At 33.3% G+C, this 15,042-nt stretch overlaps 1 protein-coding gene across 1 annotated transcript; it reads right to left on the reverse strand.

Moving 5' to 3' along the window:
- Positions 1-253: 253 nt before the first annotated feature.
- LOC134267629 (protein Wnt-4-like) lies at positions 254-10,823 on the reverse strand. The gene is made up of 4 exons (XM_062749834.1): positions 9,999-10,823; positions 6,874-7,109; positions 6,051-6,334; positions 254-1,640 (listed from the first exon to the last, which is right to left on the reverse strand). Exons 1-4 carry the CDS (start codon positions 10,082-10,084, stop codon positions 1,173-1,175), a joined length of 1,074 nt encoding a protein of 357 aa, XP_062605818.1. The 5' UTR covers positions 10,085-10,823; the 3' UTR covers positions 254-1,172.
- Positions 10,824-15,042: the final 4,219 nt, after the last annotated feature.

Genomic DNA, 15,042 nt, shown 5'->3' on the forward strand with positions numbered 1-15,042 from the left:
ACCGAAGTCACACCAAAGTATACTGCAGTAATATATATAGTTCTAGTCATTGTAGTATAGATACGCATGTTTAATAAAGATCGTAACTGCTGAGTAGTGCCTTACAACCGCATCCTGACAGCGGAATGTGTTATACCAAGAACACAGATAATTGTTTGGTTCACACGTCTACCTGAATCTGAAAATATGGACCATGTTAATGATATAACTATTTCCTATAAGAGGATAAATAAAAATAATAAAAATCTGGATACAGTTTTTTACTTGTTTTAATTTTGTTCACTCATTCATGAGACATGTAAAACATTAATATCACAATTTGGTTTGTATTGCATTTTACATATCGTACACACGTATTTGTACCTATATTTACAATATCAACAAAGAAAATGATTTTGATTCATATAAATAAATAAAGTTAAGAAATAACAATTATATGCTAGAAATAATGTGGATTTTAATTTGGGAATTTGTGGGGGGTTAACCAAAATAAGAGTATTTTTTTCACATCTTGGGGTTGGGATTAAGACAAAGGCAAGACAGGCAAAAATCAAACGATAGTAGCACTTTATTAAAACAGGGGGCACATGTATTTGGATACGCAGTAGGGAATTCATAAATAATAACTAATCTATAGTAAAATGATTATATGGAATAGACATGAAAAATATGAAGTCATAAAATGTGTCTTAAATGAAAATGAAATGAGGTATCGGGAAAGGAATATATCAGATACATGATTTATATATCACATGATCACAATATCATTGTCTTCAAGAAGTCCTTATGAGTATTGTTACCCCCTGTACGGTTACAGCACTGATTTGTGACGATGTCCGTAATATTGATCTGTTGTATGAATGCACAGGTTTGATTCATATTTGGACCAATACACTGTTTCGGATTTGGACCGATGCACTGTTTCGGATTTGGACCGTTTAAACCATTTCCTTTAAGTTTATTGCAATTCTGCTTCATTTGATAAGGATGGTCATAACTAACTTCATATTATTGTGCTTTTCTCTTGCATAGAGAATTTTGTCATCATATCGACAAATTACAGAGGCTGCCATTCATATCTCCTAAATAAAAGAGTCTTTCGGCGGGATTTCAATTTAATGTCTAGAAGGGGATTTCACACTAATCAAAGAAGATATTGTCTTTTTTCTTTATCATTTACAAGTATGTTCTTCGATTTCTCTTTCACATTCCTGACACGTGACGAAGCAACACCAATGGAATTTACAAAAACACCTGTCCACTACTTTACGCCTGCGCGTTTCGTATCCTCTTCCACAACACATCAGTTCACAGCCATCAATGGCTTTCGATGTCTTATTACACACGCGACCCTTGGTTCCAAATGAACCTGTTTTCGGATCGGCTTCACAAAAGTCAGGAGATGCTACAAGATACACTAAATCGTATTTTGTATGTGGTTTAAACTGTGGATTTGTAGGCACAAGTCTTGGATGATTTTTTGTCATTACAGCCTTTACTTCCGTTGCCCCGTCGAATTTCTCTTTGATTATCCCCCCTATTTCCCTGAAGGGCGCCATTGCCCGCCAGCACGTCCTCAGCTCACATGACCCCGACACGCCATGACACTTGCATTCTACTTTCATATTCTGTTCAATTGCCTGAAAAAGAGAGAAAAAATATATTTAATTCAATATTTTTCATAAATTATAATCACGACAAAAACAATGCTAATAATTATTAATTGTTTTCTTTATTGCAAACCATAAATAAAGAATTGAATTTCAAAAAGTTATGTATGTATAAAAGAATGTGATTTTTGGTATTTTTTCTTTAAAAATCTATTCCCCAAAGTCGACCTCAAATTGCTGGAGTGTTTCAATTCATTTAAAATATATGATATCAGTTCCATCTCCTATGTTTTAGGACCACCTGTGTAATAGACACGTATTTATATTCGAGCAACATATCCATCATGTATGGCACATCCCTGGAATGCATTACAAATGTATGTTTATGCTCCCAGCTCGCAGTTTGGAGTTTAAAAATGGTTTTTCTTTCAATTACATTGCATGCAAATCTGCTTATTATTTTCTGTCGTGTACAATATATGCATTTTTCGATTCTCCAAACGTTTAGAAGAAATTACATTTGAATTTGAGCACTTGAAATATGTCTGGAGAATTATTTTATCGCTGTGAAATCTTTCCATTCCGACAGTTGTTCAAGAAAAGAAAGCTTTTTATACAAGTCATGGACCAAGGATTTTCCAATGAATTTAAATTATGTGTTATATGTTTGAAATGAAATTATTTTCTTGCATCATTAAATAAAGTAAAAGTGAATGGTGACCATAAAAATATTTCTGTTTGTTAATAGCGCTGCTCTCTTTTGATAAATTGAGGAATATTGGCATGCGATTTAAGATTTTTTATAGTACTTTCAAACCAGATCGGGGTGATAAAAGCGCGATTAATCATAATAATTTGCAGTTGAAAAAGTTCAGGGACCCTTATTTGCCGAGGTGAAATGATCGAAGCACTTCAGGTGCTTCATACTGATGGTCAAAATGTCAATTTGCTAAAAATTCATAATATTTTCCTCGCGGCCGGAGGTCCAGAATGGTGTTATTAATAACACCCGAGGGTTTTCCGCAGATGACCAGTCATTCATCATACGGGTTGTTAGCTGCAGAGTGCACCTGGAGACGATTTCATACATGTACCATATATCTTGTTCCAGCTTGGCGACAAGCGAACTAGTTTTAACATTTGTCAAATTAGTTTTAACATGTAGACCTAGACTTGTCATAAATGGCCATCGAGTTGTCCATGTTTACGGGTTATGGACAAATTAGACACATTAGTTGGGCCATTACGCCACATCATAGATTTGAGATGCTACTTCGCCTTGTCATATTTTGTCTGTACCTTGATTTATTCGCGAAATCCTGCGTAAAGAACACTTGGTATCACTAACAATCAGAAAAGATATCCAGCACTGAGATTAATGGTAACGCCATTTTCACATTAATCAGTCAAAGATTTTATTTATTATAAAAGGCAAACATTTTGATCATGATGGATTTACTGTTTACCAAAAGTTTTTGTTAGAAGCGATCATTCTTACATCTTAGTAAACATAGTAATATCGCTGTTACCAATCACACAGCTTTTCACACTGACCCCTGGCCCAAACGCTACAAAGCAATGCATACGGGAGCAAAATATCTCTTATTTAAAAATATTTGAATGAATCGCGGAATCAAAAAAAAAAAATACGTGGATGCAAGGTGCGCTCTCATCTCATCGTGACAATTTTGTCTTGATAAAAGGAAACTACCCGCACCAATGACATCTTAAGACGTTTAACAAGCGGAGAGTCCTAGACTACTTGGTATTTAGTAAATACAAGTCATAAGATTAATATCCCAAAACGAATGATAAACAGAGTGCTATTTGCCAAGGAATAATACTCTTATAGTTTCAGGACTTTGAAGCTCGCGATCAGCAAGAGGCCGGGACCAGAAGTCCATTACTTCTATTTCACGACCAAGCAGTCTTAATAGACTTTAATTAGTAATGAAATTAACAAACTTTATTTATCTCTCATCTGAGAGAGAAAGAGGGAAGAAAGAGAGAAAGAATGGCGAATGCGAATGATCTCTTGAACTGTCAGTTTACAAGACCTTATAGTGACATGTCCAGTTTATCAAGGCAACATCGTAATGGTTTTGTGTGGTTTGTTCTTTGGTCTTCCCTCTACCATCTACTTGTAGTCATTACGCTTTTAACGTTATACGTCGCTTCAATTTTGTTCAAGACTTCTCTTAAGATGTAGAAAGGAAGCTAAATAAAGTATCGTGTTTGGAGTAGTCTGTATTTTTAGATATTTTGACTTGCCGATTTACAGATTTTGAGATAACGTCTTGTATGTTTATTGAAATAGTTTGAAAAGTTTTGCCAGTCTTATGCATGGCGGAATGTTTGGGTACCACGTTGTATTCAAGCTTTACATATACAAAAACTGCCAAACAATTTTTTTGAACAAAAATATCACTATCTGGTTTCTTACTTTTTTCTGTTTGGGGGTAACCTATGTTTTGGTTGGTGCACTATGACACGTTTTCTCATTTGTCATACCCTTTACGATGTCACACCGACTTTTGCAGTTTGTCATATCGTAGCAATAAAGCGCGCCGATAGTATTTCGTGCCCTGGGTGTAATTCGTCTTATGAAACACACACCTCGATCGAAGGCAACAAGGAGATTTTGTATTCTTCAATGAAAAGTGTCACCCAAACACAACGATAAAAACTGCTTACCAAGTTACCAAGCATTAATTCTTGTGGTTTGTCTTAAAGATAGAATATCAGTATCTTTGCCATTTTTGTCATTAAAATTGAACTTTTTTAAAGTAATTTCATTAAACTTGTTTATTAGTAACAAAAATTGAACGGTTGTATCGAGTCAAATAGCTCCAAAACATCTAGCTGCAGATCTGTAGCGTTATGGTTTTATATAATTGTCTTTGACACAAATATATAAAACCATAACGCTACAGATCTGCAGCTACAAGAAATCGTGAAGATCTTTCGTGTTTTGTTACGATTCATCCTTCGGTATTATTTCAAACATACACAGAGAAATATTGTAAAACTCCTTACCACCATATGATATATAGCGAGATGTATATGTTTACACACGGTTTTAAATATTTATCTAAATATGATGCGGTGTTATATTTATATCAGAATATTGATGCATATATAAGATATGTTTTCATGCTTTCATGACCTTACGGCACTTGTCATTCTGGGGTCAAGGGTAAAAATATATCCAAACTCGAAGCCGGTAAGCTTTATATACAGAATGTCAAATTGAGACCCTTTTCTGTGTTTCGTTTATATTCTTCCAGACTGGTCTTGTTTTTTATGTTACATTATCCACGTGACCAAATTTTCTAGTTTCTAGTAAGAATTTGAACTTCAAAAAAAGCTTTAGCTATTAATATGTATTTATGAAAGATGCCAGTTAAATGAGGCATGCTTTCGATGTCTGAATGAAAGAAAGCGGGAGACCGAATCATTGAGAGAGTACATCCCGCTAACATGAGATCAGAAATTGAAAAAAAAAAAGTGGGAAAAAACGATATTCACAGTCTTTAAGAATACACGGCGATGACACTGTCAATTTGAAATATTTGAAAGAAAAAAGAGGCTTTAATAAAAATCAGATTTTCTTGGTTTCAATAAGATCAGACGGAGGGCATAAAACTAAAGTACCGGGTATGTTCGATATGCCAAATTTCTCACAAAACGAAGAAATTGTTACAATAAACTTCCATTTATTTGTCCCGTTGTTTAATTGTCATTTCCACGTGAAAACTAGCAACAAAGACTCAGGCTGTTAAACCATACCCCTTACTGTTTTATGGTGCAGACATAAAATTGAAAAGATTCATTTAATTATTAGGATAGCTTTCGTGACAAAAGAGACAGGTCATAAATATACAGCCCCTTATGTGGTCTGCCCCTGTACCCTGGCCCGGCTTCAACCACATTAAATTTATTTTATTCCTGGGTTTCACATATTTCCTTTTATGAAACCCCCACATTTTGACGATTTAATTTGATAGCGAGAGAGAAATGTTATATTGAGTTTTCTGACGATCTAGTTTTTATGATTCTGTGACATCCCCTGTCCACGTCCGGTCGCTAAATAGTCTTGCCTTTGCACTGAGAATGTTGATTTCTATTGTTAAAAGGACAAACATTCATTTCAAAAGCTGAACATTCCTGGGTTTTATTAGAATGTACGCCGTGTATATCTTTGTTATTAGCATTTCATTATCATGCAGCGGTGGTTTTTAGATTTAATTTAACTTGTATCTACATATCACAACTGCGAATACAATTTGATAAGATCAATGCAAAAAATCAAAGTTAAAGTCAATATAAGTTCATGACAGTGTTCTTTCTTGGGCAATTTTTTCATGTTTTATCGATAAAACCGGATTAAAGGGAAAAACTAATCACAAAAGATTGTAATCTTAATAATAAATAACTTACCAAGCGACCGGCTTCATTGTTGTGTAAATTCATTAATCTTCTCCCTGCATTTTTGCCACTTTTCTTGGACTTCTTTTCTCTAGCGTCGACAAATGTCTTAGAAAATGCAATCCCATACGCAATATTGTCTGAACAACCGGACCATTCGAACCCGTCTTTACTCGGTCCTCTCACAGTTCTGTCACAACCACATTTGTTGAGTTTTCCACTCGAACACGCCCTCGTTACAGCGTGGGCAACTCCTGCTGCCGATATTGCGTGCACAAAAGATGCTTCCCTTGTTCCTACGGACAAAATTATTGAAAAAAAAATGTAAACTTATCTGAATATTGTTCATTTTCTCTTTAAATCTCTTTAACAAAAATCGTTTTGCTATATATAGTAACAAAAGGGTATCCGCCTATATTTGAACAGTATCAATTCAATACTATAAATAACTTGTGGAAACTGATGCTGATTATGTAATTATTTCTATTTTAATTATTTTTGTGATATCATTATACATGGGTAGAGCGAGCAATACAAGGTGAAAATACTTGATAGCCAATAATCTATTTACATGACACTTTGATAGTGTACCTAGATCAAAGCAAGAGAAAGCAAATAGAGTTTTCCCAATATAAAATGACCGTGTTGGAGGCTTTACCGACAACTCTCTAAGTGATGCTTAAATAAAACTCTGTTTACCTAAGTAAGAGTCTGATTATGTTAAAATACATGACAATCAAAAACAAATAGTTACCACTGATGATTTTCTAATGTAATAGCTTTTCGCAGACACCATCAATTTTAGAGTACTTTGAAAAGGAATTTTTTGACTAACCTAATTTTAACACATTCCCAAAGAGTGACTTGGGATCCACCATGCTGCAATTCCAGCGTCTATTCTTGAACTGGTACTGACATTCTTGTATGGCTTCGTGAGCGCCTAGTTTCACGCTTTCCATCACTTCTAAATTCTTTTTGCAGATTCTTCTCTGTCTTTTGACTAACCCAACCAAAGAGTCACAGTAATTAGCAGTGCTAACTGCAGCAGCCCCAGAAGACACGGCTAACGAACTGAAAGAAAAATAAAGGTTCTAAAGTCTGACATCAAGACAACTGCTGCTTAGAATTAAAAGTTCTTGGTCTTTATTATTAAATGGACAATATTTCTTTTAAGTTTAGCATAAAATTGTTTTTAAGTGTTGGCGTTTTGTTCGTTTTCCCCTTCGTCTTGTTAAAGCCAACAACATTTAACTATATCTGTGAAGTTAATCTATAAAAATTCATCGCTATTACGCCCCAAGTGAAAGTAAGCCACCAATTTTAGGCCTGTCCAAGTATATTAACAATAATTTGAATACAGTGGCTCGTCTAGACTGAGCTAATATTGATCAAGTTAGTGCCTTCAATTTTCAGGTAAACAAAAAATCTGCTATGTGACAAAGACGGCTTCTAAATGTAAATATAGACTTAAATCGGTCAGAGACTTGAAGCGGATGCTCTTTTCATTTTCCTTCATTTGTTTCATTTTCAAGACTTTTTAAGGTAGTCCGATCCTCAGGTTTATAAAATTAGCAGTTAAGTAATCAAAAGTACTCATAAAAGTATCTCTGAATCCACAAAGTTATGTAAATTTATCCACAGTGTTTCTTTAATGTTCAAGATTAAAGTTAATCATATTATATAGGGAAAATCATCAAATCTCCAATATTTTTGCAGAAAAAGCGAATAGGAATATTAGCTTTGCATTTTTTAATTGCAAATTGATCAAAAAATATATTTTAGGTTAAAAAACGATAGGTATCCAGGCATTCAGAGAAATTGTCATGCTTTTTATACTTATTTGGTATTTTTTGTCTTCTATTTCCGTCATGTATTCTATAATACATAGTGTAAAAGGCTTTTGCTATCATTGCAAGACACCACAAATCACTTCTTATTTCATATCATGCTAATAATCATTGGTATATAAGGCTGGATTCAAGAAAATCTTATTTCTCTAAAACTGTATTAATTTTTTTTCCATTTATAGGGTACAAATGTCAACTTTTATAAGACCTTTTCTAAGACTTCCAAAAACCTTGAATCTTATAAAGATGAATATAATTAAAATTGTTGCATGAAAAAAATTCATTTTCAAGCCTTACTTTGATGCATTTCAAATTAAATATGTATTTTTGGAGTTATCCTTCCTGGCTGAGGATCGGATATCCTTAATTGACCAATCATTACAATATCTTTATTTAGCCCGGAGACCAATCATCGTCAGTGCGATTATAGCTTCTCATATCTGTCTCATCTTCGTGTTTCAGTTAGTTCTGATTCAGAAGCATAGCTACGTTACAAAGGCGTTAATGCCAAAGATTAAGGAAATGATTCAAATTGAAAGAAATATGCTCAGATTCCTTATCGCTTAAAATCGTCAAAAAAAGTCACAGTGAAAATAATTTCAGCTCTTGGAAACCTTTTAACTTATTTTTGGTTAACTAGCAAATTACATGTGGGACCTTGTTGCAAATTTAGCCATTGCAATTTTTCTGCTTTTGTTCGAAAGGCGTTTCCTTTGAAAAAATGCCTTTGGCAATAGAATCAATTTTAACAGGTTATAAATAAAATATAGATATAAATATACTGAAAAAAGGTGTTAAAATTAATCTATTATTTCCAGGAATGCAAAAGTATCAAAGGCGTGTGATCTACGCGCGTTACCTCTGGGCTTCGCTAATCTGTATTTTTTCTCACTCTTTGTCGATTAATATCATACACAAGTTTTCATAAGTTTGGACTGTTTTTATTCCATTTTTTTTGTAAGCATATATATATAGCATGTTTCTAAAAGTGTTTATAAAGAAAACAAACCCCTCACTAGTTCTGTTCCGCATGCAGGTACTAATTCAACAATTACATGTAATATGAAATGTTAACAGCATTACTCAACCATAAAGATTAATTTGAGTGTGATTTACTAATACTAATGGCTTTTGTACGTGTATTACATGATACTAACGTATATGGTTTTCTTTAAAATACAACAGTTCATTTAACATTTAATTTTATTCATATGTAATTACAAGTGAATATTATCTTAAAATTCCAATATTTTTTTTTTACCAAATGTATGGAAAGCATCAAAATTGTAGCAACCCATTGCATTTTTTGCAAATTTATCAAATTTCTCATTTAATCAAGTAAACAAGGAAGGTTATTTAGTAATAACTAAATATAGATCTTCTGTACTAAAACTTCTATTTACCATTTATCTGGCAATACTTAACAATTTCAGTAACAACGATCTGCGAACGGCTCCTAGGGCAAATAAACGAACAAAACCATATCTTGAGCAATTCTACTAAGCTTGATAGACGATTGGGAATTGTTGACCGAGGTCTTAAACTCGACATTCTAGATTTCATTTCTTTCTGTCTCTGGAAACTGGGGATATTTAATGAGTTTCAATTTCATTTCTGTCGTACACATGGCAAAAAATTCAATGAAAGTTATTGTTATACTTTGATTTATCGCGGGAAACTTGCAGACGAGAGACAGAGCAAAGTTTTGACGGGAACACTTAAAAGCTGCTTATCCTCCCAATTTCATTTCATGTCTTTTTTAAAACTGTAATAAAACACCAGCTTTCAAGAAACAATTCAGTGGCGTGCTCGTTCTTTATCGAAATATGTGTGATTTACGAGCGTAATCTTACAATATGATGTTGGTGATGCTCCCGCGCACTGATACAGCTGTCAAATCACGTGTGATAACTAAGCTTCCGTACTGCTAACTAGACAGGCCAAGAGTCCCGTCAGCTTTACTTACATAATTATATATGACAACTTCCCTAGAAACTTTTTGGCATTATTTACCATCAAACAATACACAAAGAATATTTTTCGGATTAACAAGCGTCTACTACAGTAAAAATTCTGAGTCGTCTGGTCAAAAAAAATTAAGATGGATACTTACAGCCATTTGATACTATCGGCAAGAGAGGTGAGGTGCAATAATACATAAACTCCCAATAAAAGTGATAGCAGGTCCAGTCGATTCATTATTTAAATCAGACACCTCTTCAATTATTTGGTGATGTCACTGCTATATATTGTTAGGTATCTTGTTCGTAAATCTTCTCTCAGAAATAATATCCTTTGAATATAAAATGAAAATCAAACAATTCTTTTTCTCAATGTGGTCCAGACTTCGTAAACTTTGTTTTCATCATCCATCTATAGTTTCACAAGATCCTGAAATCATTTCGAAGTTTCCATAAGTCGAAGGAATATAATATATTGTTGTAAGTCCTGGTGTCTCCACGTGTGTTTGGTATTTTGGAAAACTTCTCGGCATTTATAAAACCCACACTTTTATCAATAAGTTATGATAATTCGAAGTGACAATTATCTTAGTTGTAGCCAGTCGAATTGATATCATATGAATGAACCTATCGGCGACATGCAAGAGAAACCATTTGTCTCCTATTAACCCCTAAGCCTCAATGAGTAAGCTCCGCCCACCAGGCCGTGAAACGAATTTCGATTGGCTTCAGTGAAGCGGAGCACGCCTTAAATTGTTGTAATTACTTGTTTGTCGGTAAATTGGAGTGATTTAGTTTTTTGAGTTATTAGATTGCCTCACTTAAAGCTTATCGCAGCTTTAAAGAAATATTTCGCATTGTCCATTTTCTCCATTCATATATTCTGACTTGTGTACACATTTCTATCTTTAGTTCTACGTCATATGCAAAAATCTTTGAATAAAAATAAATGTAAAAGGCAAACTTCTTATTTTACCTTAAATTTATCTAGGGACCATTTTAAAAAGATGTATTTAAATAAAATATTTATTTGAATTAACGAACAAAGCTTAAAACATCAAAAGATAATATAACAATTCAATACCGGTGGGAGCGACTTATATTTGCTAGGTATTCTAAATATCTTAGTAATACTTTTTATGACTAATCAATTTTTTATCAGGACAAACGTAGGTATTTGTGGCGGATTTTGCTAATTTTATTCAGGAATCGCAACTTGTTTGTACACTAGAGGGTGTTTTACGATTGTAAATGTGATATTTCCGGTGGCTATGTCTCTTTTCAAACACACGGAATCGATTCCTTATTTTAACATCACCAATGAGTGGGAGGAAGATAGAAGTTGGAAATTTTTAATCAATGTCCATTTTTCTTTCTAACGTTCTTGATTTACGCACATCCTTTCCTTTTAGAATTTTACAATGCTCCATAAATTTTGAAAACAATTACTTTGTTTAACCGAGTATATAGAGAATGAATGGTTTCCATAAGTTTTGAGCAGTCGCTTTTTGAGAACGATATCACATAAATCCTATTATATGTCTTGATCTTTCATCCCCAAGACGTCATAAATTTCAGAACAATTACGCAATGATGAAAGTAAAAGTTATATAGAAAATGTTACTTGGTTTCCTTCCACAAATGAAGTTGTTTTCCGGAATATTCACAATATGCGAGTTTTTTGTTCCCATAAATCCCTATTCCTCCTGAAAAAAGTATCAATCATCAAAAAATTAACTTTGGATCTCGTATTCATTGGTTTTATAACTACATCAGAACTTTTCATCCAGAAGTCTTGAAACCTGAAGCAATTGGCCACTATTTGCGTCAAATTATAGTTTAGCAGCTTCAAAAGTTCCCACTACAAAATAACAATTCATTACTTAGAAATTCAAACTATACTCCTTTCTGAATGGCACAGAAAACCCGAAAAGAGGGCCGCTTAACAGTTTAGTTTTTAAGAAATTAATCCTTGCAAATTTCGCAAATCCTAGAATCTTCTAAGAGACTTCTTCGTAAAAACTGAATGAAGCAATAAAGAGTTTTCTTTTTGAAAAAGCATATAATTTCTTCCCGACCGCTATAACCGCCTATTAGTTGGAAGCAATTTCCAAACTTCTGTTCCTTTTTAACGCCTCTATACAGTGTTTATATTTGCTTGTGTTCTCCTCATCTTGTTTTGATGCAACTCTGTTCCCGGTATCTCTCAGCGTTTACATTCAATATACAATTGCAACAAAACTTGAAATTGCTTTAATCAGATCTTGTACCGTTGTCTTTGATCGCAACATTCCAGGCGCATAAAGAACACAAATGTCTATCATTCTACACTTAAACCAAAGATTTCCAAAACTTTAAGTGGTATCAATCTCCCTCTGTAAATGAACGGGATAGCTTTTACCTTCTCTAGGTGCAAGATAGATTCCTTTGTGTTTAAATCTAGCCTTCTTTATTTAGTTTTTTTTTGTCAAACTGGATGAAGTTTTTTTTATCAAACTTGTGGCTTATCTTTTTGAAAAAATTCAATTATATTCGTATTTGTCACATTACAACCATCAATAATCGCCCAGTTGTTGAAATCTCATCAGACATCTCAAGAGGTCGATTCATGAGGGCCCCTAAATCACGAACCTACCAAATCCCGGTATGGCATATCAGTTCTATTTCTTAGTTTGCTAACAATTTTTGAAACACAGAAGTTTTGCTCGTTTCGTGGACGTGTATTTCAAACAATTCCAAATCATGCTGACTTTCTGCATAAACAACTCGTTATGGATAAATGTCACTTAAATTGGAGATTGAGGTAAAACTCCTGCAATCTGAGCACGATTTTCTCTTCATGTGTTCAACATTTTCTTTATATTTTTACTTCAAATTTATTTGTAGTTATAACTATTATAAAGAGATCGAGAGAAAAAAAACCCAATTACACAGTTTACCTTGAAATTCATACCATCAAATAAACTCATTTTAATAAAATGTAGGTTATAAGCTCTTCCGAGGATTCAATTCCTCGCACATAATAGCTGAGTATTTGACAAGTGTGATCGATGACCACAAATGACCCTTGCTACTACTCTTATTTTCCGACTAAGATTCCTTGATGGATGGAAATTTAAACACGTTAATCTCAAAACAGTGACAAAGGTGGAGAAAGGAGGAAATTCCTGTAAACAGTGGGCTTAGACACAAAATATTAGCGAACTGAAGTTGATAAAAAGGCTATATGCCGCAATGCGTAGGACACGTGGACTTGTGGAGATTGTGTTCAATGGTTAAGATTTTTTTTGCTTACACATTTGCTTTTGAGAAACAATTCTTTATACTGTCATTCAAACGATTTTATTTAATAATTATAATATAGATTTTTATCCTGATTTTCTTTTTTTTATTTTAAGCAAGAAATTATCTTTTTTTGAGGATTTGTGTATTAACAAGACTTAAAATAGATAATACAAGATAAAAGTTTATAATAACTTTAACTCAATACCGTCGGCCCCTTTACGAAGGCAATCTTTCTCCGTCGAACTAATTAAAATTAAACTCATGTCCATCGCAATCGGTAGCGCCTTGTGTCCGTTAATTATTTAATTACCGTCATATTATCACTTAAGCAGCACGCTTGTTTGTTTATAGTGAAAACACCTGTCTGGATTTAGGACACAATGCGGACCCATATTAATTAGCACATTACATGTTATAATTACTCTTTACGGGTGGATGAACCGCTGACAAAAAATTAATTGCACACGTGTCAATCTTGTTACAACTTGGAATACTACTTTAATAACCGTATGTTCTTACACCTTTTTAACAAAATCTGTTACATGTAATTGTTTTTTGGCAATATATTTAAATAATGCTAATTTGTACTTCAAAACTAAATGAAACTGACATGTCCATAATATTGAAAGTTCATATCGTTGTTGGTCTCCAAGACTTTTCCTATTAATTTATATTTTTCCTATAGCTGCTGTTATTGCATGTAATATATTTTTTTAAATTTCTGATATATGTCCCCAGGAGTAACCGTTAATGATTCATAGGTTTGTCGAAGGTATCTACAAAATGGGATGCAAGTTATCTTTCAGGAAGGATATGGCGTAACGATCCCAAAAATATATTTTTGACCCCCCCAATTTTTTTTTTTTTTTTTTTTTTTTTTTTTTTTTTTTTTCAAAATGTATTCCATTTTGCTGGGTTCAGGTGCATTTAATGTATATTTAATTTATTTTCTCTTTTACAAGACAACTGAACAAAACTAAACAGCATTCCATTAAATATTTTTTTTCAAAAATGGTTACTAGTATTAAAATACAAAAATATATATTAAAAAAACGCAATATAATTGTCTACATCGTCCAGCACAATACTCCATCAGACAGCCTTAAAGTGGTCGCAGTACGTACATGTACTAATAACTAAGGAATATTTTCCTCACACTCCCAATTCTCTGAGCACCAAAGGATGTAACTTTCTCAATATGTTTTAATATACCCTATAAACGAGATAGGATTCGTGCCTCTTTCACGTGTCAGCTTAGTTTATAGCCCAGCTGATGAGCACCATGGCAGATTAATTCCCCTTTATTAGCGTTCTGTTTACGGCCTGACCCCCCATTTCAGTGTAATTTTATAGCATTGATAGGTAATTGCTAGACCAGACAAATAATGAGATTTTGAAGTATACAAAACTTAACGTATAGAAGGGGTAAATAAATGTTGGTCATCCCCTATACTATAAAATCTGTAATACCTGTACTCAGCGACTTTAATGATTAATAACAGTGCCTGTGTCGTTCCTAGAGAATAATTTATTCATAATTCAATTTACTGTCTTATGTTAAATCTAGATTTGTAAAAACAAATTGGATTTGCAAAAATATTTCAAAATTAACCGAAAAAAAAATCACTGTTACCGTGTTACCAAACAGTTACTTTTGGTAGTAAATACACATAAAAGTCTTTTGTAAATTCTTTATAACCCATTACCAATTGAAATTTGAGAAACTAAGAGTTGAATTGAGCTCATTACTTAAGCTGGAATGGAATTTAATACTAATCAAAATTTCATGTATGCATATATGCTGCATGCAGCATCAACTAAATATGTTAAAATCCAAAGAACTCAACCAAGTTACACTGTACTGTAATTGCTTAAATATCAAAAAGGTGAGAGACAAAAAATACAAGAAAA

The sequence above is a fragment of the Saccostrea cucullata genome, unplaced genomic scaffold (assembly GCF_032062105.1).
Source record: "Saccostrea cucullata isolate Sc308-1 unplaced genomic scaffold, CSIRO_AGI_Scuc_v1 ctg260, whole genome shotgun sequence".
In the NCBI taxonomy this organism is placed as follows: Eukaryota; Metazoa; Mollusca; class Bivalvia; order Ostreida; family Ostreidae; genus Saccostrea; species Saccostrea cuccullata.